General features: G+C 35.0%; 1 protein-coding gene across 1 annotated transcript in view; it reads right to left on the reverse strand.

Annotated features, from left to right (window-relative positions):
* Positions 1-5,525: 5,525 nt before the first annotated feature.
* The window catches only part of LOC132757370 (exportin-7-like), a 33,691-nt gene continuing 12,921 nt past the window's right edge, over positions 5,526-26,295 (reverse strand). Inside the window, exons 8-27 of the mRNA XM_060748638.1 lie at positions 23,903-23,976; positions 22,431-22,703; positions 21,519-21,691; positions 21,124-21,181; positions 20,194-20,299; positions 19,545-19,650; positions 18,252-18,387; positions 17,439-17,512; positions 17,064-17,208; positions 16,122-16,278; positions 14,929-14,993; positions 14,497-14,693; positions 13,761-13,843; positions 12,770-12,826; positions 11,795-11,952; positions 11,128-11,266; positions 10,506-10,666; positions 9,456-9,554; positions 8,610-8,737; positions 5,526-8,182 (exon numbers count right to left, since the gene is read on the reverse strand). Of these exons, the coding sequence (XP_060604621.1) occupies positions 8,071-8,182; positions 8,610-8,737; positions 9,456-9,554; positions 10,506-10,666; positions 11,128-11,266; positions 11,795-11,952; positions 12,770-12,826; positions 13,761-13,843; positions 14,497-14,693; positions 14,929-14,993; positions 16,122-16,278; positions 17,064-17,208; positions 17,439-17,512; positions 18,252-18,387; positions 19,545-19,650; positions 20,194-20,299; positions 21,124-21,181; positions 21,519-21,691; positions 22,431-22,703; positions 23,903-23,976 (2,501 nt within the window). The 3' untranslated portion in view covers positions 5,526-8,070. The remainder of the gene's footprint in view (positions 8,183-8,609; positions 8,738-9,455; positions 9,555-10,505; positions 10,667-11,127; positions 11,267-11,794; positions 11,953-12,769; positions 12,827-13,760; positions 13,844-14,496; positions 14,694-14,928; positions 14,994-16,121; positions 16,279-17,063; positions 17,209-17,438; positions 17,513-18,251; positions 18,388-19,544; positions 19,651-20,193; positions 20,300-21,123; positions 21,182-21,518; positions 21,692-22,430; positions 22,704-23,902; positions 23,977-26,295) is intronic.

The following is a 26,295-nucleotide window of genomic DNA, read 5'->3' on the forward strand; positions in this document are numbered from 1 at the left end:
GATAATTTCATAATAGCATTTATTTTTCTGTAACCAACATTCAATGTACATAGTATCAAAGCTACGTTTAAGTATAATAGAAAACACAACAGTTACCAATAGATCACTATATCCCTTACAGAAAAAGTCTTTAAACCAATCTCCAAACCTGAATAACAAAACAAAAATATGTAACCCCACCCATCCCCAAAAATATCTGAAATATTATTCTACTAACCATTTCCAAAAAAAAAGCTAACAAAAAAAAGAATACCCCACCCATCCCTACAAGTAACGCAGACATAATAATAAAAACATGTGATTTTTCAGCAGCACTTGTAAAGGTAATGGGTCAATCAAGGTCAAACTTTTAATTTTTTTATATTTTTTATTATATAAAATACATCTTAATTTTTAATCTCCTTCAAGAATCACCTACAGAAGATAATAAGAAAAAAACTGTCCTTTTCCTAATACTTACAGGAAAAAAAACAATACACAAACTTTAGTAGCAGCTGTAACTTTATAGAACTTAGCAATAAATGAAGTTTTCAACAATTTCATTTCAAAACAAATCATTAACAAGCAATTATCATAGTATTGCAAGCAATCCATAAGTCCCCTACCGGTTCGAAACCCATCAACATTCTGAAGGGCCATTGGCCATTCACTAATGTTTCAATTTTTCTCTATTTTAAGTAAATTTGTTGGAAAAGTTCTTTAAAAGTGATCACAGGAAACAGTTTTTATGAACAGACAGACAGACGGACTGAAGGACACTCTAAAGTTAATATTTGAAACATCCCTGTTACCAAAATATAACATTTTAAAAGCAAAATTCTTAAAGAGGAGATAACTCTTGAATTAAAGATGCAATTTCATAAAAATTTTCAGCTCTTTTTGACTAATCACAAATATTGTTATATTTGCCATGTTTTAAGCCTATTTGTTGCCAAGGCAACAGATATTTTTTTTCAAAATAGGAAGAACAGATAAGACCTGCATAATCTCAATCTACCCATATGTCAAGTTTCATAAAAATATTTCCAGTACTTTTTGCGTTATCACTGGATCCAGTTTATGTGTAAAATTTGCCATATTTTCAGCCTATTTGTTGCCATAGCAACCAGAATTTTCAACATAGGAAGAAAAGAAAAAGACGTGCATAATCTCAAGACTGTCATCTACCCATATGTCAAGTTTCATAAAAATATTTCCAGTATTTTTTGCGTTATCACTGGATCCAGTTTATTTGTAAAATTTGCCACATTTTCAGCCTATTTGTTGCCATAGCAACCAGAATTTTCAACATAGGAAGAAAAGAAAAAGACGTGCATAATCTCAAGACTGCCATCTACCAATATGTCAAGTTTCATAAAAAAAAGTTCCAGTACTTTTTGCGTTATCACTGGATCCAGTTTATGTGTAAAATTTGCCATATTTTCAGCCCATTTGTTGCCATAGCAACCAGAATTTTCAACATAGGAAGAAAATAAAAAGACGTGCATAATCTCCATACTGCCATCTATCCATATACCAAGTTTCATAAAAATATTTTCAGTACTTTTCAAGTTATCGCGGGATCCAGTTTTGTGGACGGACGGACTGACGGACTGACAGACAGACGGACGGACGGACAGATGGACAGACGGACGGACAGACGGACAGACGGACGGAGGGTAAACCTAAAGTCCCCTCCGGTAAACCGGTAGGGGACTAATAACGTGTAAATGTACATAACATCTCAAAGATATGCAAATATCAGACAATTTACATAGTTTTATATATTCATTTAACATATGAATTATTTTAACTGTCATTAAGTTATGCAGAGAAATTATCCTAACCTAGATACACTAACATGACAGATTTAGTTTACAAGTAGTAGGTTAAAATTGCATTAAAGGCACATTATGCCTCAGAAATAAATACATTCGTACTTCCTTAGAAAGGGTAAACATGAATTTTATAATGTTTTATTTAAAAATGACTTAAAAAATGTTAGATGCTATACTAGTGAAAATGTGAAACACTTTATCATAAAAGTAGCAAAATGTAAACAAAGTAGTATTTTGACTTCCATACAAAATACTTATTCACTTAATAATAACTGTACTTATTACCATTAAAAGCAACAGATGTAAAAGATGGTTCAGGTAATTGGCCAATGAGTAACTTTTTTGGCTACTATATAAGTGCACCAAAATTAAAAGAGCTTTCGAGCAGTAAAGATGAAAATATTTCTGAGGCATAATGGGCCTTTAAGTAATCTGCAACCTAAAATGTTTATAGACCAACATGGGCATGTTACCATCACTGTTGGCCTACTATGCCCTCAAATTTTCTCAGTGCTCCACAGTAAGAAAAGGGAAATAAAACAGTATAGGGGTAACCCAGAGTTATGTAACCTGTGCCCAACATGTAAGATAATCACAGATAACAAGTGTGTAAAGTTTCAACCCATTCTCTTCAGTGCTTTTGGAGATACCAATTTACACATTAAAACTTAGTGTGATGGCAACGCAAGGACGAGTGCAATAGCTCTCCCTATTCTGCTGAAACATATACTGCAAAATTGTTACTTTTCGTGAGGGCATTAATTTTCGTAGATAGGACATTCCACAAACTCGAGATCCAACAAAATTTAGCCTTCTGTCAGATTATTTTGAATTACATTATCTGCATTTTACTTTATTGCAAAAATCGACAATCAAAGAATTTAAAAACCAAGAATTTGAAAACCCATGAAAGCGCTCTTTTTCACAAAAATACAAAATTTCATGACCACAGAATTAAGTGAATTTACAGTATATGGATATATATATTACTTTAATTCAAATTGCACAAACACATATTTATCTTGTGTATACCTAAACATTTTAAATGTATATCCTCAATAATTCATTACCAAAAAAACAACAACAAAAAACCTGCTGATAAAGTATTTGATGTTACATAGCAAGGTACCATATTTGTGTCTTAATCGGCCTTTAATAAACACATCTCAAAATGGTAATTGTATTAACTCTAAAAATCTAGCAAGGAATTTATTTTGCCCGATACACCAGTACACAGCCAGGCCAACCCTGTACATCTGAGCAGCCCAACCCATCTTGTATCCCACTGACTGCCGGGGTTTTAACCCATAACCTGCTGAATTTGTAAAATTGGGGTTTTCCAGCCATGAATTTAGAACAGTCCATTCTGAAGTTATAAAAGATCCCATTAAGCCAATATCAAACAAGCAAATTCGTTGAATTTATATCCCCCGCCGAGTTCTGGTTATTACTAACACAACAACTGAAGACATAAGGCTTTATTTATATATTTATCATGGCATAAACAGTAATATTCTTTGAACTTGATAAATATTTAGGGCAATAACAGTGCCATAACTCTGTGTTAAATAGTGATATCTGGAAATGCCAATGAGATGTATGCATACTGCATAACTAATCAAGGGCCATAAATCTGAGTTATAACTGTCTGACCGGAACAAGGCGACTATATGCACATCTCCTCTTCGTATCCCTTAAAGTTTCATTGAATTCCAGCCAGTAGTTACAGAGAAGTAGCACGGAAACGATTATTGCTCTGGTTGTATACTGCATAACTTATCATGGGCCATAACTCTGAGTTCAAGTGTCTGACCGGAACAAGCCAACGATATGCGCATCCCCTCTTGATATTGAAGGTTCCCATAAAGTTTCGTTGAATTCCAGCCAGTAGTTGCAGAGAAGTAGCGCGGAAACGATTTTTACTCTATATGCATACTGCATAACTAATCAAGGGCCATAACTCTGAGTTCAAGTGTCGGACCGGAACAAGCCGACGATATGCCCATCCCCTCTTGATATTGAAGGTTCCCATAAAGTTTCGTTGAATTCCAGTCAGTAGTTGCTGAGAAGTAGCGCGGAAACGATTTTTACTCTATATGCATACTGCATAACTAATCAAGGGCCATAACTCTGAGTTCAAGTGTCGGACCGGAACAAGCCGACGATATGCGCATCCCCTCTTGATATTGAAGGTTCCCAGAAAGTTTCGTTGAATTCCAGCCAGTTGTTGCAGAGAAGTAGCGCGGAAACGATTTTTACCCTATATGCATACTGCATAACTAATCAAGGGCCATAACTCTGAGTTAAAGTGTCAGACCGGAACAAGCCGACGATATGCGCATCTCCTCTTGATATTGATGATTCCCATAAAGTTTCGTTGAATTCCAGCCGGTAGTTGCAGAGAACTAGTCTGGAAGCGAAATTTGGACGGACAGATGGAATGACGGACAACGCCAAAACAATATCCCCCTCCGATTTCCCCGGGGGGGATAATAAAAAAAATTTTGCTACCCAAAAATAAGTACCGGGCAACAGATGTCTAGCTGGGGTGCTTATACTGCGCATTTGGGTTATCATCCCCGTCTAGCAAGGGAGAATTACTAAATGGGTTTTTTTTAATTAAAAATCACTTAAAATTCAAAAGGGAAAATCCAAATTTTAAAGACCAATTTAAAAATACAAATTCATTTAGTACAATTACAATACTTTAAACCCCTTTTCGGGTAAAGATTTTCCCCCGCTTTTAAATGGGAACACTATTAAAAAATTTTGGGATTTCAATATCAAAATACGAATGAACAATATAGACAGATCCTGGGCAGACTGCATTGATGTCCAGGCTAGACTGGTTCTTGGGTCTCTTGACTGCTGGTAAAAGCTGCGCACCAGTCCATTTCAGGTTTGGCTAGACCGGTACTGGACTGCTGGAAAAAAGCTAAGCACCAGTCCATTCCAAAAGGTAAAGGGTGAAAATAAGGTGTGTGTAGTAGAAAGCAAGTAATTTTGAAAATGAACAGTCTAATGGGCCAAATGACCCCACCAATTATTTCAGCCATATAACAAAATCACATTAACATGGCTAACGAAAGTAACAAAGCTCTAATTTTTTTTTTGATATGGCACCTGGTTGTGGTTTTTTTTTAATTAGGAACAAATGGAGAAAAGCCTTCGAGTTTCAGATTAAGATTGTCCTTGCAAAAGACCAAAAATGGTCGGCAGAAGACTTTTGGAAATTTTCAAGATTTATTTTTATCAGTCGAGAAATTTTCTGACTCAATTTTCTGAACAACCCCCTTAAAATAACAAAAATAATTGGTAATTACATAGCACATTCATAATACACGTATAATATTTCTTTTGGAAAAATAAAAGATAGCACATTATGTAAAACAGTTAAATATGTAGCACTTTTAATTTAAAATTTTAGCACAAAAATTAAAAGAGTCTAAGGGGTAAATTTACCGTGTCATGCAAAAACCAAAAAAAGGGTTGCGCACATGGATCCAACCCGCTGTCAGCACATCTGATAGATCCCTGCTGTTAGCTTACCAACCCTTACAAAGAGTAAATAAAGCGCAGCAAGGATCCTACCCAAATGCGCGGATGCCAGGGGGCTGGGTCAGCTGGCGCAAAGCACTTTTGTTGGTTTTTCGTGACGCGGCTCAATTTAAACATTAAACCAACAACTACACGTTTAAATGGGGGTAGAATTAACCCTTTCAGGGAAGCATTAATTCGTATAACTTAACTTACCGAAAGTTACTTGCATATAGATATTTCACAAAATGTAAGGTACAGGTAAAAAACCTGGCTGCCTAAAACATGTTATTACTCTATACCCTTGATTATGTGGGGCATCTTCACACAAACAGAATAAAAAAAGTAATTTTTTAAAGGGTTAAACAAACAAAACAAATTCAACAATTTTTCTTTACAGGCACTGGATAAATATATCTGATTTACAAATAAGCTAAGTAGATAAATGTTTAAATTTGTTCCAGTATTTTGCCTATAGGTTTAAAACATTAACCTTTTAAAGAAATGTGAAGTCCCTTCTATAAAATTGATCGAACAAACCATCTTATAACAAATAGAATATCATAAAAATTTCATGTAACAGTAAAGTTTTGTATAATCATTAATGGTCAAAATCTTGTCTATATTTCCATTATATTTTAATGACCAGATATACTATAAACACTACGATCAGTAATAACAATCTTAAAAGATACATTCCACCAGAATACTAATGCTGTATGCCTCCATATGAACCAAAATATTTCAAGAAAATCAAATTTAAAACTGAAAATAACATTTGCTTTTTTTCCTTATCCCGTAGGAATTTTTAAAATGGACTTGTCCGGTTTCTATTCTTGGCATTGTCCATTATCAATTTTAGGGATACCAAGCTGATAATTTGAAGCAGGTCGCAAATCAGTCCACAGTCCCATCAACTGCAGACTGGCCCAGCTATATCCTGGTGGAAACGACTCTGGTTTACTTTTGGTTGTAGCATTCAAAAGATTCAAAATCCTAAATCATGTACTAAATGTACCACAAGAAATCACGTTTGAAAATTTCTAACATTTTCTTTAAAACACAATTCGATTATTTCATTTACAAAGTATCAAAAAATATTTACAAAAACAAACAGGACTTAAGGTCGTTATTCACATCGAAGTACATGTATATAACATTAATTGCACCATTCATTGTTTACACAAACAAAATCAGAAATTTAACTTCATCCCGATTCCTTTCTATATCTACATGTATATCAAACAATAAGACACAATCATGTATTAACTTTTTATACTCAATCAAATCAACTGTCCGCACAATCATGCATGCATCAGTAATTCAATTGACCTAAAACAGAGAAAATAATTGATACAGTAGCTACAATGTATTTTTGTGTCTATATTCATATAGATTTATTGTCACTTCTTCCTAGAGAAAGTTCCAGTCACATATCATCACTGTAGTGCAGTAACAGGTTTACTCCTATTTAATTATGTAAGGAGTTAACCTGTTCCTGCACTGTGTTGATATTATAATCCTAAAGTTCTGTAGTAACCATTCACCATTTTCCCATATATTAAACTACAAAAACACATAATTTAAAAATACCTGTTTAAAACAGAAGTATCTGATTGGTCTAATTACAAACACAGATTTCAAAACTAACCAATGACAAATCTTCAGAACAATTTTTTTAACCATTGACCCCCGACTTCAATTATATTGAGCCCATGTCCAAAATAAAAAAAGTTTGTGTATGTTCCATCCACTTTGGTCCAATCCTATGAACTCTGAAGTCTCCAAAAAATGCACCAAAAGTAAAAATGAGAAAATCTCTTCATGGCGGATACACAATGATGTCATAATGTGACATCACAACTTGACAATTATACCATGACACAAGATGACATCACAATCTGACAATGATGTCAAAACAAAACGACATGAACAATGATGTCATAAAGCCTCAGTATGAAAATTAACCTTGACCAAGAAATCATAAAGCCACAATATGACATAACAATTTGCCTGTGAAATGACAAAATGACATCACCACTTGGCAATGAGGTCATAAAACAAAATATGACATCATAACTTGCTTATGATGTCATAAGGCCTCCATATTACATCACAACTTGGCAAGGAGACCATAGAGCAACAATATGACATCATAACTTTATCTGAATGTCATTAAGTAACAATATGCGTAACAACTTGCCTGTGAGGTCATAAACCAATAATATTACATCACAACAAGCCTTTGATGTCATAAAGTATTTATCTGACAAAGAGGTCATAATGCTATTAAATGGCATCTTAACTTGGCAATGAGGCCATAGAGCAAAACTATGACATCACAATTAAACAATTAGGTCATAAAGCAACAATATGACATTACAACTTGGCAAACAAGGTCCAAAATGCAAACAACATTACATCATCATAACTCAACGATGATGTCATAAAGTGACACTATGACATCAAAGCTCTACAATGATGCCATGAAACAACAATTTATAATGGTAATGATTTGTAGGGTGAACAAGATGATTGTGATGATTTCTTTAATGACGAGATCACTGGTAATTTCATCACGTGAAATGATGCTGATGATTCCAAGCTGGACATATAGGCAGTGTGAATAGTTCAAACTACGTGTATGTATACTAGGGGAAGTGCGTGTTGCTGCGCTGTTCCGGATGATAACGACGACTTTAGACATCAGTTTATGCTACAAGTTCATCATATCCAGGGATGACTGTGAGGTTGAAGGACTGTTGTTACCGGTTGCTTTTAAAGAGTCATTTACGTCTCGTCTGAACAGGGACAAATTCTGTGTGAATCTGAAAAATTAAATCAACAGCATGCTTTGGTTGTAATAACTTTTTATGAGTAATTCAAAACAATAATCCAATAACCTCATACTCAGATTACTCTGTTGTATTTTTAAAACTGAAGATTTGTCAAAAATGGTCTTTATTTACATGGTGGGCTTTATTGGAGGTGGATTTTTGCACAGGTTTGATTGTAAGTATAATCTTATGAATTTTCCTAGCCTTTATTTTTCAAGCCTTTACAGGCCTTTATTTACCAGTTACAAAAGTAAACAATTATAAACAATGAAAGAATGATTTGTGAAACGTAATTCATAACTAGATGTAACATTGTCATAACTTTAGATTACTTTTTTTGAACTCATCTTTAATCAAAGGGTTAGAGTGTATTAAAACAACATTAAAAACTTGGTACATTTTCCATTTATCTACCCACCGATCTCGGTTCTTGGTGACCAATGATCGCTCAATGCCTTCCATGAGACTATCAAAGCACTGGGCCATAGTTGGTTGTTTATCCTGCGGCTGACTGGAGATTATACTCTCTCGTAACTTGTTAAAATACTGAAATAAAATTAACAAATAATTGAGCCACGTCATGACAAAACCAACATAATGGGTTTGCGACCAGCATAGATCCAGACCAGCCTGCGCAGTCTGATCAGGATCCATGCTGTTCGCTATCAGTTTTTCTACTTGTTATAGGGTTTGTAAGTGAACAGCATGGATCGTGATCAGACTGCGACTGCGCAGATGCGCAGGCTGGTCTGGATCCATGCTGGTCGCAAACCCATTATGTTGGTTTTGTCGTGACACGGCTCTTATTTCATTTCAAAGACAGTATAGTGAATAATTTCAAAAAGCAACAGAGTCTGAAATGTCAAGACAGTTTTCGCACTAACAGGCTTCTTCAGTTTACAAATTAGTAACAAAGGAAAGGATGTAAAAAACCCTAAGTCAAGGGTCATATTAATATATCAGATAAAATTACTTTACTCAAAAATACAAAATTGTTTACAAAATTATACAAAACTTTATATTAAGGGGTTATCCCTTAACCTGCTAGAAACAGATGTGCTTCCACCGGAGTAAAGCCAGGCCACTGCACTTCTGTGCGATTTTCCAAGGCTCTATACTGTTGGCTGACCAACTTCAAATTTTTATCCTATAAGTTGATAATAAAAGAGTTCGAAAAATGTCAGCCATACATGCCCATTTAAGAAATTCATCAGGCTAGGGTTTAAACATGGTTATCAAGTCTACAGGAAAGACAATTCTATACCTCCTCATTTAGAAGAATAAGACCCAACAGCGGCCTTGACATTGACCATTGGTTACGGCAGTCTTCAAACATAATAATGTTTAACACAGTCTGTAACATCTGAAACAGAAAAATAATTGAGCCGCGTCACGACAAAACCAACATAGTGTGTTTGCGACCAGCATGGATCCAGACCAGACTGCGCATTCGCGCAGTCTGATCAGGATCCATGCTGGTCGCTTACAAACCCTATTACAAGAAGAGAATCTGATAGCGAACAGCATGGATCCTGATCAGACTGCGAGGATGCGCAGGCTGGTCTGGATCCATGCTGGTCGCAAACCCACTATGTTGGTTTTGTCGTGACACGGCTCAATCGTATATCTAAATGACAACAAATTGACAACTGGTTTCACAAAACTTACAAAAAATTGTCAATTAAAATCGCAAGTCTAAAAACATATTGAAGATTTCTATCAGCAAAATACATCATCAAATGTTTCTGAATCAATTTGTGAAATTATAAATTGAGAAGTGACCCTGACATGATGCCCCAGCCAAGGACAGATGTCCATGATAGGTATTAGTTATGTGCACCACTAAAAGTCATATTTATATACTACGATATCAGTTAATAAATGTGAAACAACACTATTTGTAATGGAAAGGATGGAAAGTCCTAACTAATCTGTACACAAATGTTTTTGGTTGACTTTTACATCACAAACACTGTAATGGTAATATGGCAACTTTCCAGCTTTAATGAAGACCTCAGGTGCCCCTCCATGCATTATTTAAGTCGCAAATGGGCACCTGACTACAACAACAGACATTCCATAATCTAGCTGGATAGTTTTGTCACAAGGAAGAATCTGAAGTTCCTGGTGGTATTCAAACCAACAGCAATGAGGGGCAAGTGGTTTGAGGTAGACCATAACTACTAAGCCACACACCCTACTTATTGTTTCAATAGCCACTTACCACTTTAGAAACCATCAATTATTGTGAATGAACAAAACCGTAACATTACTTATGCCCCAGAGAGGTGCGATAAAAATGTTTCGTAATTACCTGTTGCAATATTTCAGGATGTAATTCTAGGATTCTCAGGAATGCTTCGCTATCAGGCAAATTGCTGGCTGAACTCTTCTTTTTCTTACTCGTTAATTTTCTAAACAAGTAAGTTATAATGTTGTCTAGTGTAGCACAACAACCTGTGCATACCATCGTATCTGAAACAACAATATATTTTAATATATCTCATGCGATTTATTTATTATATAGCCTTATGTGATGTCAGAGGGTTACACGATGTAATGTCATATGACAGCATCACGTTTTGGCCAGCTAACATTATCTAACAGCTTTCGTGCACATACCAGGTGACACATTTTATTATAAGTTACTATGATTAAGATTTTTTTTAATGGAATAATGAAATAATTATCATATCCCACCGAGGGTAATTCATCAACACGTTCATCCTTGACAAGGTAAAGTTAACCACGACTAAAGCATCAGTCGACATTACTTATCTGAGGTGAACATTTCCTTCTTTCACCCACAGGTGTGATACGATACTTATTTAATGTATTATTACAATTTATTTTGTTTAGTAACAACCTTATTAACATTTTAAACATGGTAATCGGCAAGTCCAATCAGCCGGTAAAGGGTTAAAACTTGTACATACCTAGTGCAGTAAGACCTTCTGAAATGGTTGAGAGTATATAGAGAAACACCTGAGGTTCTAAATTACTGATAAATGTCATATGATCTTGGGCGAGACTTTCTAGTAAACCATAGTAGTTCTGACTCAGCTTCGGGTAATCCTGCAATCAAAAAGAGGCATTTTTTAAACATGTTCAGTTATTGTTTGAGCAAGAAACTTTACAATGATTGCTTAGTACTAGTTCATTACAGGAACAGATTCCAGTGTGCCTTATAAGCGTCATACATTAGTGGCGGCATGGCACCGGATTATAGATCTAACGATTGATTTCTGTGGGGGTTTAAACCTAGTCAGGGGCAAACCATTGTTTCCTTGAGCAAGAAACTATACTCATTGCTCAGTACTTGTTTCAAGAGTGTGTCTATAAACTTTAAGCTTCCTGCACAATCAAACTAAAAATAATTTCTTAAAACACCAAAAGCTTCATATGCAATAGAACTAAAGACAAATGCTATACTAACTTTGACAAAACTGAAGAATTTAGTTTTACAGTAATAAAACTTTGATTTGCATGTCACAAAAGCATACATATTTTTATAATTATGTTGATGATGAACTCTCTAAAATACAAACACATAACTTTCCGCAACGCCTTAAACACGTTATTATTTAAGTATGTTAAACTTACCAGTAAATCAGTCTGTGAAATGGAAAGGAGTAACTTGACAAAGACAGCAAGTGCGTTGTCTAGGGCGTCATCACCATAGAGACGGAACACACCAAAATTGACATAGTTACCACATAGAGCTGCTCGTAACATTGAAAAACATATTGATATACCTTTTAATGTACCAATGGTTAAGGAATCTATTTTGACAATGAATACTAAACCAACAGCTATGGCTCTAATTGTATAACATGAAACAGACAAACGAAGCAATAGACCAAACTTAATAATATGATTATGTTCATATTATAAAATATGATTGTTTATATTATAACATACAACTTTAAAGGCCCTTTATGCTCCAAAAATGCTTTCCAAAAATACCTAAACCATCTTTTGATTCTGATGGTTTTTTATATATTTTTTTGACAGTTATAGCTATTTAGTATTTTGTATGGAAGTCATAAATACTACTTTATTAACATTTTGGTACCTTTATAAAAAAAATAATTTCACATTCTTTGCTACTTTCTTCAGCATTCATGAAATATGCATAAAAATTTGCAAAACATTTTAATTTGTTTTGAATTTTCACACATTTAAGATAAATATTCTTATTGTTAACATTTTTATATTTGTTAACAATAGTCCTTAAAACATAGACCTGGAAGTGTATTTTCAAATGGTCAATCATTTTACATTTTGAGCTTTGTTGTTATATGAATTTTGGCCTACTTTCACTTTGGACCCAATTCTTAAGTAAAAAAAATTTTTTTTCCCCGCACATTAATGTGAACAGTGTCAATCTGGATTGAAAATCATGTCCAAGGATCGTAAACATTGATGTCTTAACCAGAAACACATTGATTTAAAAAACAAAATATTGACCAATGAAAGTGACTCCATTTTGAGACTAATTTTTTTCTCTCTCTCACTAAGATAAAGTTACAAGAGGTAAATCTAATGTGTAGAATCCAATCAACTATTATAAAGGATATTTCATTGGATAAATTCGATCCTTTGGGATTTCTCCAAGAGTTAATATTCTGGACCCTGAAATAAGAAAACAATATGTAAGCAAACAAATAATTTTCAGCCTGCAATATTCTATAGCACTCATACATTGATAAAGGAAGGAGACAGAGGTTATGTATTTTGCTAAAATTCGCAACAAAAATTTGTCTTTAGCCATCCGGCTAGCTTTGGTATTTTCTTAAACCCTTTACCTGCTGAAAACTTTTAAAAGACTTGTCCAACTTCCATTTTTGGAACTTTTTATAATCAATTTTATAGATTTTAAGATGAAAACTTGATGAAAAGTGGGTCAGCCAAAGTATAGAGCCTTGTCAGACTGCAAAAGCTGATTGCTTTCGATTCCAGCAATGAAATGGTTAACATTCCTTACTGGCTATATTGAGAAATGACATTGTTAACTACACTCTTGGAAAAAGCAAAATTGAGCCGCGTCACGACAAAACCAAAATAGTGCGTTTGCGACCAGCATGGATCCAGGCCAGCCTGCGCATCCACACAGTCTGATCAGGATCCATGCTGTTCGCTATCATTTTCCCTACTTGTATAAGGGTTGATAGGGGAAAGCATGGATCCTGATCGGACTGCGCGGATGCGCAGGCTGGTCTGGATGCATGCTGGTCGCAAACGCACTATGTTGGTTTTGTCGTGGCTCTGCTCAAATGATTTGAAGAAGCAATCATAACAACTTTCGTCACAAAGAAACTTTTACTCTAGATGATATAGTTTGTCAACTTCTGAGCATTTAGTAGCTGTACATTCATTAGCCATCTCTCCATTGTTTAAACAGGAAAATTGTGAATATTATCTAATAAAACAAATGTAAAATCAATGAGGAAGAATACAGAACTGCACTAATATGGACTGCCTGTATGGTTGTCATTGTAGCTTGACCTAAGTTATACTTTTGATATGTAGTATTAAAATGAGATAAAAAAAAGAAGTGTTCACATACCATAACTAACTATCATTTTACTAACTTCCCTGAATAGTAAGATGCCATTTGGTGAGGAAACATCAAACTGAAGTCTCTGAGCTCTGTAAATATACATGATTTAGTCTGTAAATTTTCAACAATATTCATTCACGTTGCTCATTAAATATAAACTCATATGAACATAGGTATGTATAGAAAAATCCACATGTTTTTTTTTCTACAGGTACCTTGCATGAAAAATTCCAGCGAAACTACTACTTTAGAGACCCTTTCACAAAATCTTATAATCAAGGTAAGACTTGGCAGGATTTATCCAACTTGCCAAAATAGATTAATTGCACGGACAGATTATTTATTTACTATAAAGTCTGATGCAATCAAATTGACATGGTCTCGTATGGTAATGCATTTTTTTGGGGTCTTATGCTCCTTTCAATATGTTATGACCCTATCTCGACAGTCAATCCAGTAATTACCAACTTCTCAAAAAGTGACCAAACTTACTTATCCCACATGATTCCTGAGTCACTAGCAAGAAACAAAAGATCATAAGCCCAACTGTCCGAGACCAATAAATTGTTACGAAACTTTTTTTATGTCTGGCCCAAGGTTTGATACAGCCACACCTGTATACTTATACAATGCTCACATTGTACCGAGTAGACTGACAAGACCATTTGTAAAATAATATCCCTTTTCATCAAATGCACAAATGTTGAAGACTGATATATTTATATTCTGTATTTTCCCTTACCTACTCTGGGCTAGTTCTGCCATTAGTTTCAGTACAGGTGTTGTAACACTGGGCTCGTTGTACCAGATTTCTATTGCACGATGTAAGACCGGCGTGTAGTTTGGATACAGCCAATCAAATAATAACATGTAGCTAGTCTTTGTGTTAAATGCAAACGCTACTCCACGTAAATCACGAGCTAAACCAATCAGAGATCTCTGAAAAAATACAGTAATATGCCAAAATCAGGGCATCACATCACGTCAGTTATTTAAGATTTTAAGGACAAAACCATTTTCATTCTTCAATAAAAATCATTTAATTTACTTAAATAATCATAGTCTTTGTTCACAAAATATGTAAAACCTATTTATTTACTATTCATTTTTCTTTTTGTTTCTGATTGCTATTGATCAAGGTAATATATATTTCATACTTGAAACAAACACTTACTTTTGCTTCCTCTACTTTGATTGGTGTATCTGCATTGGCAAGCATATTGTTCACTTTATCAAATACTGAAAGCAACAAATATAAAATATCAAAACATGTTAGAAATATTATATGCAGAGCAACACACTTGAGAGGCAAAGACTTTGGTTGTTGCAGAGAGGTGAAGCTCTTGTGAGATTAATGAAGTACTACTTTGGGAAAATTTAATTCCTTCATCAACACTAATAAATGCTCCCTCCGTTAACACTAATGAATCCTCCATTAACACTAATTAAGGCTCCCCTTCATTAAACTTATAAATGCTCCCTTCATTAATAAATGCTCTCATCATTACACTAATAAATGCTCCCTTTATCAAAGCTAATAAATGCTCCCTTCATTAATAAATGCTCTCATCATTACACTAATGAATACTCACTTTATCAAAGCTAATAAATGCTATCTTCATTAATAAATGCTCTCATCATTACACTAATAAATGCTCCCTTTATCAAAGCTAATAAATGCTCTCTTCATTACACTTATAACTGCTCCCCCTTCATTAACACTAATAAATGCTCTTTTCATTACACTAATAAATGCTCTCCCTTCATTAACACTAATAAATGCTCCCTTTATCTACACAAATAAATGCTCCCTTCATTAATAAATGCTCCCTTCATTAACACTAATAAATGCTCCCTTCATTAAAGGGAATAGATAAATTCATCTACCACTTGCTCCTCATCGCTTTGTGTTCAAATTGAAAGGGACTTTGGATTCTTTCATGTGAGGAAGCGTTCCAGCAGGCTTACAGGACATCGGTGTCTTACCATTAGTGATATTAAGAAATCCATTTTTTAGGCCAAGTTTAAGTAAGAGATTCTATTTTAATAATCTGGAAACAGTGATCCCTCGGAAGCATTAATCACAACAAAATTACATAAGAATTGCAGACTGTGTTTGATTGTATTTGTACATGAGGGATAATGAACAAGTGCAACATCCCTCACGCCCCCCTAGCACCGGCTTGAGCGGTACTCAATTCTCAACACTTAATAGTGCTGACATCAATTTAAGCCTAAATTTATTTGACCTTAACTCAACAAGAAACAACACCCATACCTTTTACATACTAACACACAAAATGTCTATATTAAATGTCACAATATAGAAAACAATCTTAAAATATACAGATAGGCGGGGCCACATACCAGCTAAAGGCATCATAAATTGTTCAAATCTCTCTTCATCTTCTCCAAGATCCACCATTAACAGTCTGCCAAGTGCGATATAGAATGTTGTTCTACATCGCATATCTGTCATTGGACTGTTACCAGCATTGATACCAAGGAATGGAAAATGATCGCTCTGTAAAAGAAAACAAGTACAGGTTATACACAGTGATTGATACAGAGTGAGAAAACAAATTTAGGTAAAATCTATTTTCTTACATCAAATACTGTATAAGTGGTTAAGTTAGCAACGTGGAAATATTGGCTATAATTTCACAAGATTTTATACAAAGAGTTACACAAAATCATCAATTTGGTAATCAAACTCTTATGAGTGAATGAAATTCAAAGGCAAACAAGTCCATTTTATGATTTTAGTGGCAAATTCAAAAGCAAACAAGGAGGATTTGTCCATTTTTTAAGTTTAGGGGTAAAATCAAAGGCAAACAATGGGGATTAGTCCATTTTATAAGTTAAGTGGTAAATTCAAAGGCAAACAATGGGGATTAGTCCATTTTATAAGTTTAGTGGTAAATTTCAAGGAAAACAGGGTGAATAAGTTGTAAATTCAAAGGCAAACAAGTCCATTTTATAAGTTTAGTGGTAAATTCAAGGCAAACAAGTCCATTTTATAAGTTTAATTGTAAATTCGAAGGCAAACAATTTCATCATTTTAAAAGTTAAGTTGTAAATTCGAAGGCAAACGGGGATGGGGGGTGCGGGTGATAAGTCCATTTTATAAGTTTAGTGGTAAATTTAAAGGCATTCAAGGGGGATAAGTCCATTTTATAAGTTAACTGGTAAACTCAAAGGCATTCAAGGGGGATAAGTCCTTTTTATAAGTTAACTGGTAAACTCAAAGGCAAACAAGGGAGATCAGTCCATTTTAGAAATTTACTGGTATAAGCATTAAGAACTTACAGTATGATTATTGAGCATAAACTGGACAGCTTCTAACTTGACTAGTTTTCTAACGCTACTATATCCCACCGACAAGTCACTGAGTAACTGCAGCGTTTTTGATATTATCTGTTCACTTCGTCCCCAAAACTTCAAATTTGTGATTCTAAAATGTAAAACAAAATACACAACATCATAAACACAATACATTCTATTGACATCAATAGACAAAATGTCATTCATGTAAGTCAGTTTCTCTGTCTATAAGAATTATGAACATAATTATGTGGCCTTTAACAGGGTTTCCAAAGGTGACTCTTTTAGCACATAAAAAACCATTACTAAGAAATGGAAATATATACATTTTAAAGGTACTAGAGCTAATAAGAAACTTACATTTTTCCAATGAACACACTCAGTACCATAGATTCATCATTTAATCCAAGAACTTCTGAAAGACGTCTGTAAACCTGCAAAATACAAGAAATTATACACATACATGAGTGGTTAACGCATCAGACTAGTAATCTAGTGATCACTATCTATAAGACTAAATGTCCAAGATCAAATAACATGGGTGAAATTTCGCTTTAACAAGAACTGTACCAGTGGCACCTGGATTACGAATCCGATGCGCTACCTATTGTGCGGAATGGCAGATAAACAAGGATAAGCAGTCAACAATGAATTATGGTCAAACTGACCTTGAAAATGACTAGTCTGGCTCTGTTCTTGAAAAATATGTCTTTCATTCCCCCCCCCCCCCCTTTACTTCTTAGGCTTGAAAACATGAACACAAATTCATTAGACAAACTAGGGTCCAAGATTATAAAGAAAATCATCTAAACTCAAACTCAAATCTATGTATTTGATTAGTCAAAAACTGCCTCAGAATGCTCACTGACCAATGAAAACTCAGATAATTGTGACAGAATTCAGAACAAAACAAATTATTTTTAACCTAGCTTTGAGTTATAAAACTTTTTTCCAAAGTTCTGTCTCAAATCCCAGGATTTTCATTGGTCATTGGACATTCTATGGAAGTTTCTGACCAAGCAAATGCCTGAGATTTGAGTTTGAGTTTAGAGGATTTTTTTATAACCTCTGACCCTGAAGGCCAGTATCATCTTAGCAAGCTTGGCACAACAATATCTTCACATTTTAGACCATACAACATTATAAATGAATGTATAGTAAACAGTGTCATACCTTTGAAGATTTCTGCACTTGGTCACCGACATAAATCTTTTTGAATTGTTCGAAGAAGCTGAGGATTGCCAGATCTAACTTCTCACAGCCACTCTGTGATAACCTAGAATCTGTTAGATTCATCAGCTGTAATACCCTGTAAAAATAGCAACACATTTTATGGTAAATATATTTGTCCTTAAATAACATAAAATGTAAACCAATTACATTGCGACTCTCACTGTTTAACCTGCTGTGAATTTAACCCTTTTATCATTTTTTTTATGGAAAGTTTCAAAATACGTACTGACTAAATAGTAAACAGTACAGACCATGATTAGACAGCTAATCTTGGTCTGCACTGGTCGCATGGGTAAAAACTGTTGCTATCAGCAGACTATGAATTAAAACAAGAGCTGTCGGTAGGACAGCAACGCTGGACTATTCTTAGTGCTTGATAGTAAAAAAATGCTTGATACAGTTACCTCCTAAGTCAAAAAAGGGGCATAATTCTGTCAAAATGCTTGATAGAGTTACCTCCTCCTGTCTACAGGTTGGGGTCATGATGGTGAACAAGTGTGCAAAGTTTCAAAGCCATATGTCAATGGACTTTGAAAATATTTGAGGAATTACAAAAACTTTAACATAAATTCTAAGTTCAAAAAAGGGGGCATAATTCTGTCAAAATGCTTGATACAGGTACCTCCTCCTGTCTACAGGTTGGGGTCATGATGGTGAACAAGTGTGCAAAGTTTCAAAGCCATATGTCAATGGACTTTGAAAATATTTGAGGAATTACAAAAATTTTAAAAACTTTAAAAAAGTTTTTTTTTTTATTTTTTTTTTTTTTTTTTTAAAAAAAAATTTAAATTCTTTTAAAAAAAAAAAAAAAAGTCGAAAAAAGGGGGCATAATTCTGTCAAAATGCTTGATACAGTACTCCCCCCTGTCTACAGGTTGGGGTCATGATGGTGAACAAGTGTGCAAAGTTTCAAAGCCATATGTCAATGGACTTTGAAAATATTTGAACTATTACAAAAACTTTAACATAAGTGGTTACGCCGACGCTCGGGTGACTACAATAGCTCTACTTATTCTTATGGAATAGTCGAGCTAACAAAGTACATCAATTACAGCGATATCATCAAGGGGAGTTTAAAGAAATTATGGTTCTAATCAGCCATTAATCAATTTGCACAAGTCCATTTAGAAATTGAACAGTATCTTTAGAAAGGAAATACATAACATTTTATATTTAATACATATTATTAGACTTGCTAAATTTCTAATGAGAAAAAAGCATCGAGTCTCTGACCTGCATACTAATTCCCCATCCATGGCATCATGTTCATCTGTACTAGCAAACGCTACACGACCACCTATCACCGAGCCTATGATGTACACAAGCCACGTTAAACGCCCTGAAATATATATATATAATTATGCTACCTTGTTTGTTTGATAGGACTTTTCATCACATCAACACAGTATAGGTCGTATCGTGACGTTCCAGCTTTACTGGTGGAGGAAGACCTCAGCGTTGCCCTTTTCTGTGCATTTATTTCAGGCACAAAACGGGCCCACCTGTGTAAGAAACCACATCGACGTTTCCGTAAAGTAAGGCTGGAAGCTTCCTCACATGAAAGAGTCCAAAGTCCCTATCGGGATTCGAACCCCACAAAACGGTGAGGGGTCAAAGTGGTTTTGGGAATGCTCCCGATCAAACATTTTGGATAGCTCTACCTTTTTAATGTTGAAAGATGTTTAATAACAACCTGCAATGAAATATGCAGTATTTAAACAATCCTATAATGTACTTTCTTAGGAAATGTAAACCAAAATGTTTTAATCCAATACAATTTTAATATAGTTCCTTATTTTAAGAACTACAAAATTTCAAATCATTCTAGTCTTTTAAAATTAACATCAATTTGAGAAAACTACAAAATCGATGTACAATGTACCTTCTTGGACAGCAATGTCCGCACTCTGTGTTCCTGATGACGAAATTAATTCCTGGTATCTCTGTGCCGACTCGTCAAACAATCGTACGAGTAACGCCACATGTTTTATCATTACTCACCACCCGACCCAATTTGCTAGGGGGGAAAACAAGCGGGGGGGGGCGGCTTTGGGGGAATTTTTTAAATTAAAAAAAACAATCGTAATTCACTCCCAACCCCTGAACACGCCTGTAATGGATTTCGCCCTCTATCAAAACTGGAACAGTCCAATATGAATTCAAAGTTTTTAACAGAAAAATGCTAAAATCGAGCGGTCAACAGAATGTTCGAATTAGGATGGTCTCCCAATCTTACTTCTTGTTAAGTCAAGTAAAGTCAAGACTTTATAGGCCCTACACTTTAGAAAGTTGAATATTCATAACAGAGCCATTGAGCTTTCACAATTCACCGAAGAACATTTGTTAACTACATTTTGCAAATAGTTTATGCGGAATACTGAAAACTTGCATCTTTTGTTTCTTTGATTAGGTTTTACATCATATGGAAACAGTTTAGGTCATAAGGCGATGTTCCAGCTTTACTGGTGGAGGAAGACCAAAGATAAAATTGCATCTTTTAAACTGACAACAAAACCTTTCCAGGATATTGTATGTTGTTAAGCACAGATTTGCATGTAGGATATGAGCCGCTTCATGACAAAACCAACATAGTGCGTTTGCGACCAGCAAGGATCCAGACCAACCTGCTCATCCCCACAGTCTGATCAGGATCCATGCTGTTCGCTTACAAACTCTTTTACAAGTAGAGAAATAATAACCAACAGCATGGATCCTGATCAGACTGCTGTGCAGGCTAGTCTGGATCCATGCTGGTCGAAAACGCACTAGGTTGGTTTTACTGTGACGTGGCTCATACAACGAGTAAAATTACCTGTTCCAGTTGTTGAGATATTACACCATGATCATCTAGTGGATCTTCTAATCCGTCTCTGTAATGTATAAGTTATTTCGTATCATACTTAACAGTAATAATTAGTACTTTTTAATTTGTTTTCTTTTTTTCGTTTCTCTTCATTTTTTCTTCTTTCAACAGTGATTTTCCTCCTTAAAAACAGAGGCCTATAAAAGACCTCTTCCCAATTGAAATTTTCTTTAAAATCATGCTTTCCCAATATCTGTCTTACACCAACTTTTTACTTCCCAAATTGGTAACTGTAGCAAATTTTTTTTCTCAAAATAAAGAGGCTATTTCAGTTCTTTGAAATACAAAAATTTTGCACAAAAGAATGCAGGAACCCAGGGTCAATCGAAACGTTGTTTACGTACCTGACAACTACATGTACAGATTCTAATCTAGACGTGATATAAGCTTTGGTAACTTCAGGAGTATATGTTTCTAACATGTGTGGTTCTGTTGCCTTCACATAGGGTACTGATGCAACCATTCTTTGCCATAGACTTAGTAAATAATGAACACTGTTGGGCGCAAACTGCCACATCTGAAATACATCGAGGATATTCAAGTTTTTTTCTATAAATACAGGATTTATTTCATCAAGTGGTGGGGAAAAAACTTGGATGGGTGAGTCCATTATACAAATCGTTGAAGATTAGGACTTATACAAATGATCCAGATATAACTTCACAAGTGTGTCTTATCAAGCTTTGTTTTTTTAAACAAAAAATACAAGAAAATTAGTCCAGAACACCAAAATAAAATATCCATTATAGATTAAATCAGGACTAAACAAACAGACATTGACATATAACAAAATATTTTCAAGAAACATCTAAGAAAGTATTTTTTGTAGTTCAGTCATTTTCTTTTTTCAATTTTCAAAAAAACCTGTGGCTTTCTGAAGGGGAAAATGTAGCACAATAAATCAAAAGGGGAAAAAACTTAAATCAATTCCAACAACTGAGAATGGAATTTAGCCACACATTTTATAAAAGATTTGATTTCAATTTCAATTTAACATGCAAGGTACATAGCAGTGGCTATCTATAGAGACAGCTTTCTGTCTTTCCGTCAATTTAATCTATCAACTAGCTGATATTAAAAGCTGCTTTTAAGTCACTGTTCTAGACAGACTGTTTACAAGGGCATTTCAGAGGAAAATATAGCATTTTTAGGGGAAAATATACCTATTTGGGCTAGGGAAAACAGCCTTTATTCTGCTGTATAAAATGGAGAAAAAAAATCACTGGGCCTACACAATATTTATCAATATCTATTACCTGTAAACTAGTCACAGTAAATTCTGCTATAAGTTTTATCACTGTTTGATAGTTGTCTACTTTCACTAACTCTCCCAGCTGATAGTTCGACTTCAGCCGTGCCAGTAATCTACAGAACTCGTGATAATTACTAGGATCAGACAAGCCCTGCATTTGCGGGTTTTCTAAAATGTCTTTTACACCAGTCACTATGTGATTGAGAAACTTGGCACGCTCGGCATTGTTAAACAATGAACGTCTCACAGATGCTATCTGTACTAAACATGATAATGCCTGAAAGAAAGAAACAATAGAATGATGCTAGTGTTATATAGAATAATGCTAGTGTTATATAGAATAATGCTAGTGTTATATAGAATAATGCTAATGTCATACAGAATCAAAATTTGCTAGTTCCTATTATGCTCTCAAATAAGTGTGTGAAGTTTCAACTTATACCCTTCGGTACTTTTTGCGATACCAACTTGCAGGCAAAAAACTTAACCAAAGTGTGACGCTGATGCCAAAGTTGGAGTGAGAGTAATAGCTCTCTCAATTCTTCAAAAACCCAAGCTAAAAATACACTTTATGAGGTATAGAATGTTTACAAATCAAATGACATCAGATGTGATGTCACAAAACTCATGATGTCATACAAAAAAACTTCTCCAATCAATGTAGATCAACATATTGCTACTGAATTCCTTTCCATGAACATGTTATGTGGAAATAAATATCCCTTTTCATTGCACTTCAGTACAATAATGCATTAGTTAAATGTCCAAATGCTTTGTAATTTATAACTCAAGCTCTGTTTTTCAAAGTCATAAGTCAATGACAATTTTCATGGATGACTACAATTTGGCAATTGTAAATCTTTATTAAACAACTTGGGAGGGGAGGGGTGGATGGGTGTGTGGGGAATACAAATGGTAGTGAAGTAAACCCAACAACTGTCAGTCATTATGCAATTTCCTTGCTTCATACTGTATCTTTCCTGCTTTACTTGTGACTGTAGTTATATTTTCATAAAGCAAGATAACAGACATTCCATAAAGTACCTGGATAGCTTCATATAAAAGAATTCAAAGCCTCTTGTGGATTTCGAACGTACAGTGGCAAGGAAACAAAAATAATTGAGCCGTGTCACGACAAAACCAACATAGTGGGTTTGCGACCAGCATGGATCCAGACCAGCCTGCGCCTCCGCGCAGTCTGATCAGGATCCATGCTGTTCGCTATCAGTTTCTCTACTTGTTATACGGTTTGTAAGCGAACAGCATGGATCCTGATCAGATCGCAAACGCATTACGTTGGTTTTGTCATGACGCGGCTCAATTAGTCAGAGACCTCAACAACACTGCCACAGCTGGACCGTTTCAATCTTACATGCAAATTACATGCATTTTTCACATACAAGCTGAAACAAGTATAAACCCAATGTAAATTAGTTTTATAGATTGATAGGGAAAAAAAATCATAGTTTTACTTACCATTGGTGATAATGATGATGGAAGGCCAGAATATAAATTGAAAAATAACTGAAGCGTAGAAATGTCAAGAAATGCTGAAATCAGAAAGAAAGTTGTTTAGTATGTATCACATTTAATCAATAGGTAATTATCAAGATGTTGCTGTCAAAGAATTATAAATGAGCCACGTCACAACCAAACCAACATAGTGCGTTTGCGACAAGCATGGATCCAGACCAGCCTGCGCATCTGCGCAGTCTGATCAGGATCCATGCTGTTCGCTATCAGTTTCTCTACTTGTTATACGGTTTGTTAGTGAACAGCATGGATCCTGATCAGACTATGCGGATGCGCAGGCTGGTCTGAATCCAAGCTGGTGGCAAAACCATTATGTTGGTTTTTCATGGCGCGGCTCTTATAAATAATATCTTACAACCCTGATGAAGACTCCTGCAAGTGGAACGGTTGGTTAACTTATCCTGTTTTGATTGTCCCACTTGTATCATTTTTCTTAGAATTATAAATAAAATCAATCTATCTATTAAAGATTTCTTCATAAAACATAGGTGTTATAGCCTGCATGGCAATTTTGTCCTTATCAATATTGAATGAGAGCATACTGTGAAATCATTATTATTCGTGGGGCACGAATTTTCGTGGTTTTCGTGGATAGGTCAATCCACAAATTTTGGGCCCAAGGAAATTTTATCTCAATAAATACTTCTTACCATGTCTCTGTTCCATATATCACAACATGGGTCGGCGCTTTTCCGGCCGATTTTTTGTGGTATGAATGAATACTAATAATCAGGTCAGTGACAAATTTAATCCAAAAATAGTTTGGTTTTGCAATATTTAAGAAACTTGAAAAACAAGAATGTCGAACGACACATATACCCCCCTTTCTAGCCATTGACTCACATAATTGATAATTTTATTACATAAACTTGCCAAAAATGGGTACATGGAAGTGTTTAATTATGGAAAAATCAACGGAAACCATTTTGACATTTAAGGCCCATGTGACATTGACCTTTGACCTAATGACCACTAAATCAATAGAGGTCATCTACTTCTTATGACCAATAACTAGGTGAAATATGAAGACTTTGTGATGAATACTTTTCAAGATAATCAGCGGAAACCATTTTGACATTTAAGGCCCCTGTGACCTTGACCTTTGACCTAGTGACCCCAAAATCAATAGGGGTCATCTACAAGTTATGACCAATCACTAGGTGAAATATGAAGACTTTGTGATGAATAATTTTCAAAATAATCAGCGGATACCATTTTGACATTTTAAGGTCCCTGTGACCTTGACCTTTGACCTAGTGACCCCAAAATCAATAGGGGTCATCTACTAGTGATGACCAATCACTATGTGAAATATGAAGACTTTGTGATACATACTTTTCAAGATAATCAGCGGAAACCATTTTGACATTTAAGGTCCTTGTGACCTTGACCTTTGACCTAGTGACCCCAAAATCAATAGGGGTCATCTACTAGTGATGACCAATCACTATGTGAAATATGAAGACTTTGTGATACATACTTTTCAAGATAATCAGCGGAAACCATTTTGACATTTAAAGCCCCTGTGACCTTGACCTTTGACCTAGTGACCCCAAAATCAATAGGGGTCATCTAATAGTTATGACCAATCACTGTGTGAAATATGAAGACTTTGTGATACATACTTTTCAAGATAATCAGCGGAAACCATTTGACATTCAAGGTCCCTGTGACCTTGACCTTTGACCTAGTGACCCCTAAATCAATTGGGGTCATCTACTAGTGATGACGAATCACTATGTGAAATATGAAGACTTTGTGATACATACTTTTCAAGATAATCAGCGGAAACCATTTTGACATTTAAAGCCCCTGTGACCTTGACCTTTGACCTAGTGACCCCAAAATCAATAGGGGTCATCTACTAATGCTGGCCAATCACTATGTGAAATATGAAGGATAATCAGTGGAAACCATTTTGACATTTAAAGCCCCTGTGACCTTGACCTTTGACCTCAAAATCAATAGGGTCATCTAATAGTGATGACAAATCACTATGTGAAATATGAAGACTTTGTGATACATACTTTTCAAGATAATCAGCGGAAACCATTTTGACATTTAAGGCCCCTGTGACCTTGACCTTTGACCTAGTGATTCCAAAATCAATATGCCATTGGGTCATCTTCTAGTGATGACAAATTACTATGTGAAATATGAAGACTTTGTGATACATACTTTTCAAGATAATCAGCGGAAACCATTTTGACATTTAAGGCCCCTGTGACCTTGACCTTTGACCTAGTGACCCCAAAATCAATAGGGGTCATCTACTAGTGATGACCAATCACTATGTGAAATATGAAGACTTTGTGATAGTGATACATACTTTTCAA

This window comes from Ruditapes philippinarum, unplaced genomic scaffold (assembly GCF_026571515.1).
Source record: "Ruditapes philippinarum isolate M1 unplaced genomic scaffold, ASM2657151v2 ctg617_1_1_1_1, whole genome shotgun sequence".
Taxonomy (NCBI): Eukaryota; Metazoa; Mollusca; class Bivalvia; order Venerida; family Veneridae; genus Ruditapes; species Ruditapes philippinarum.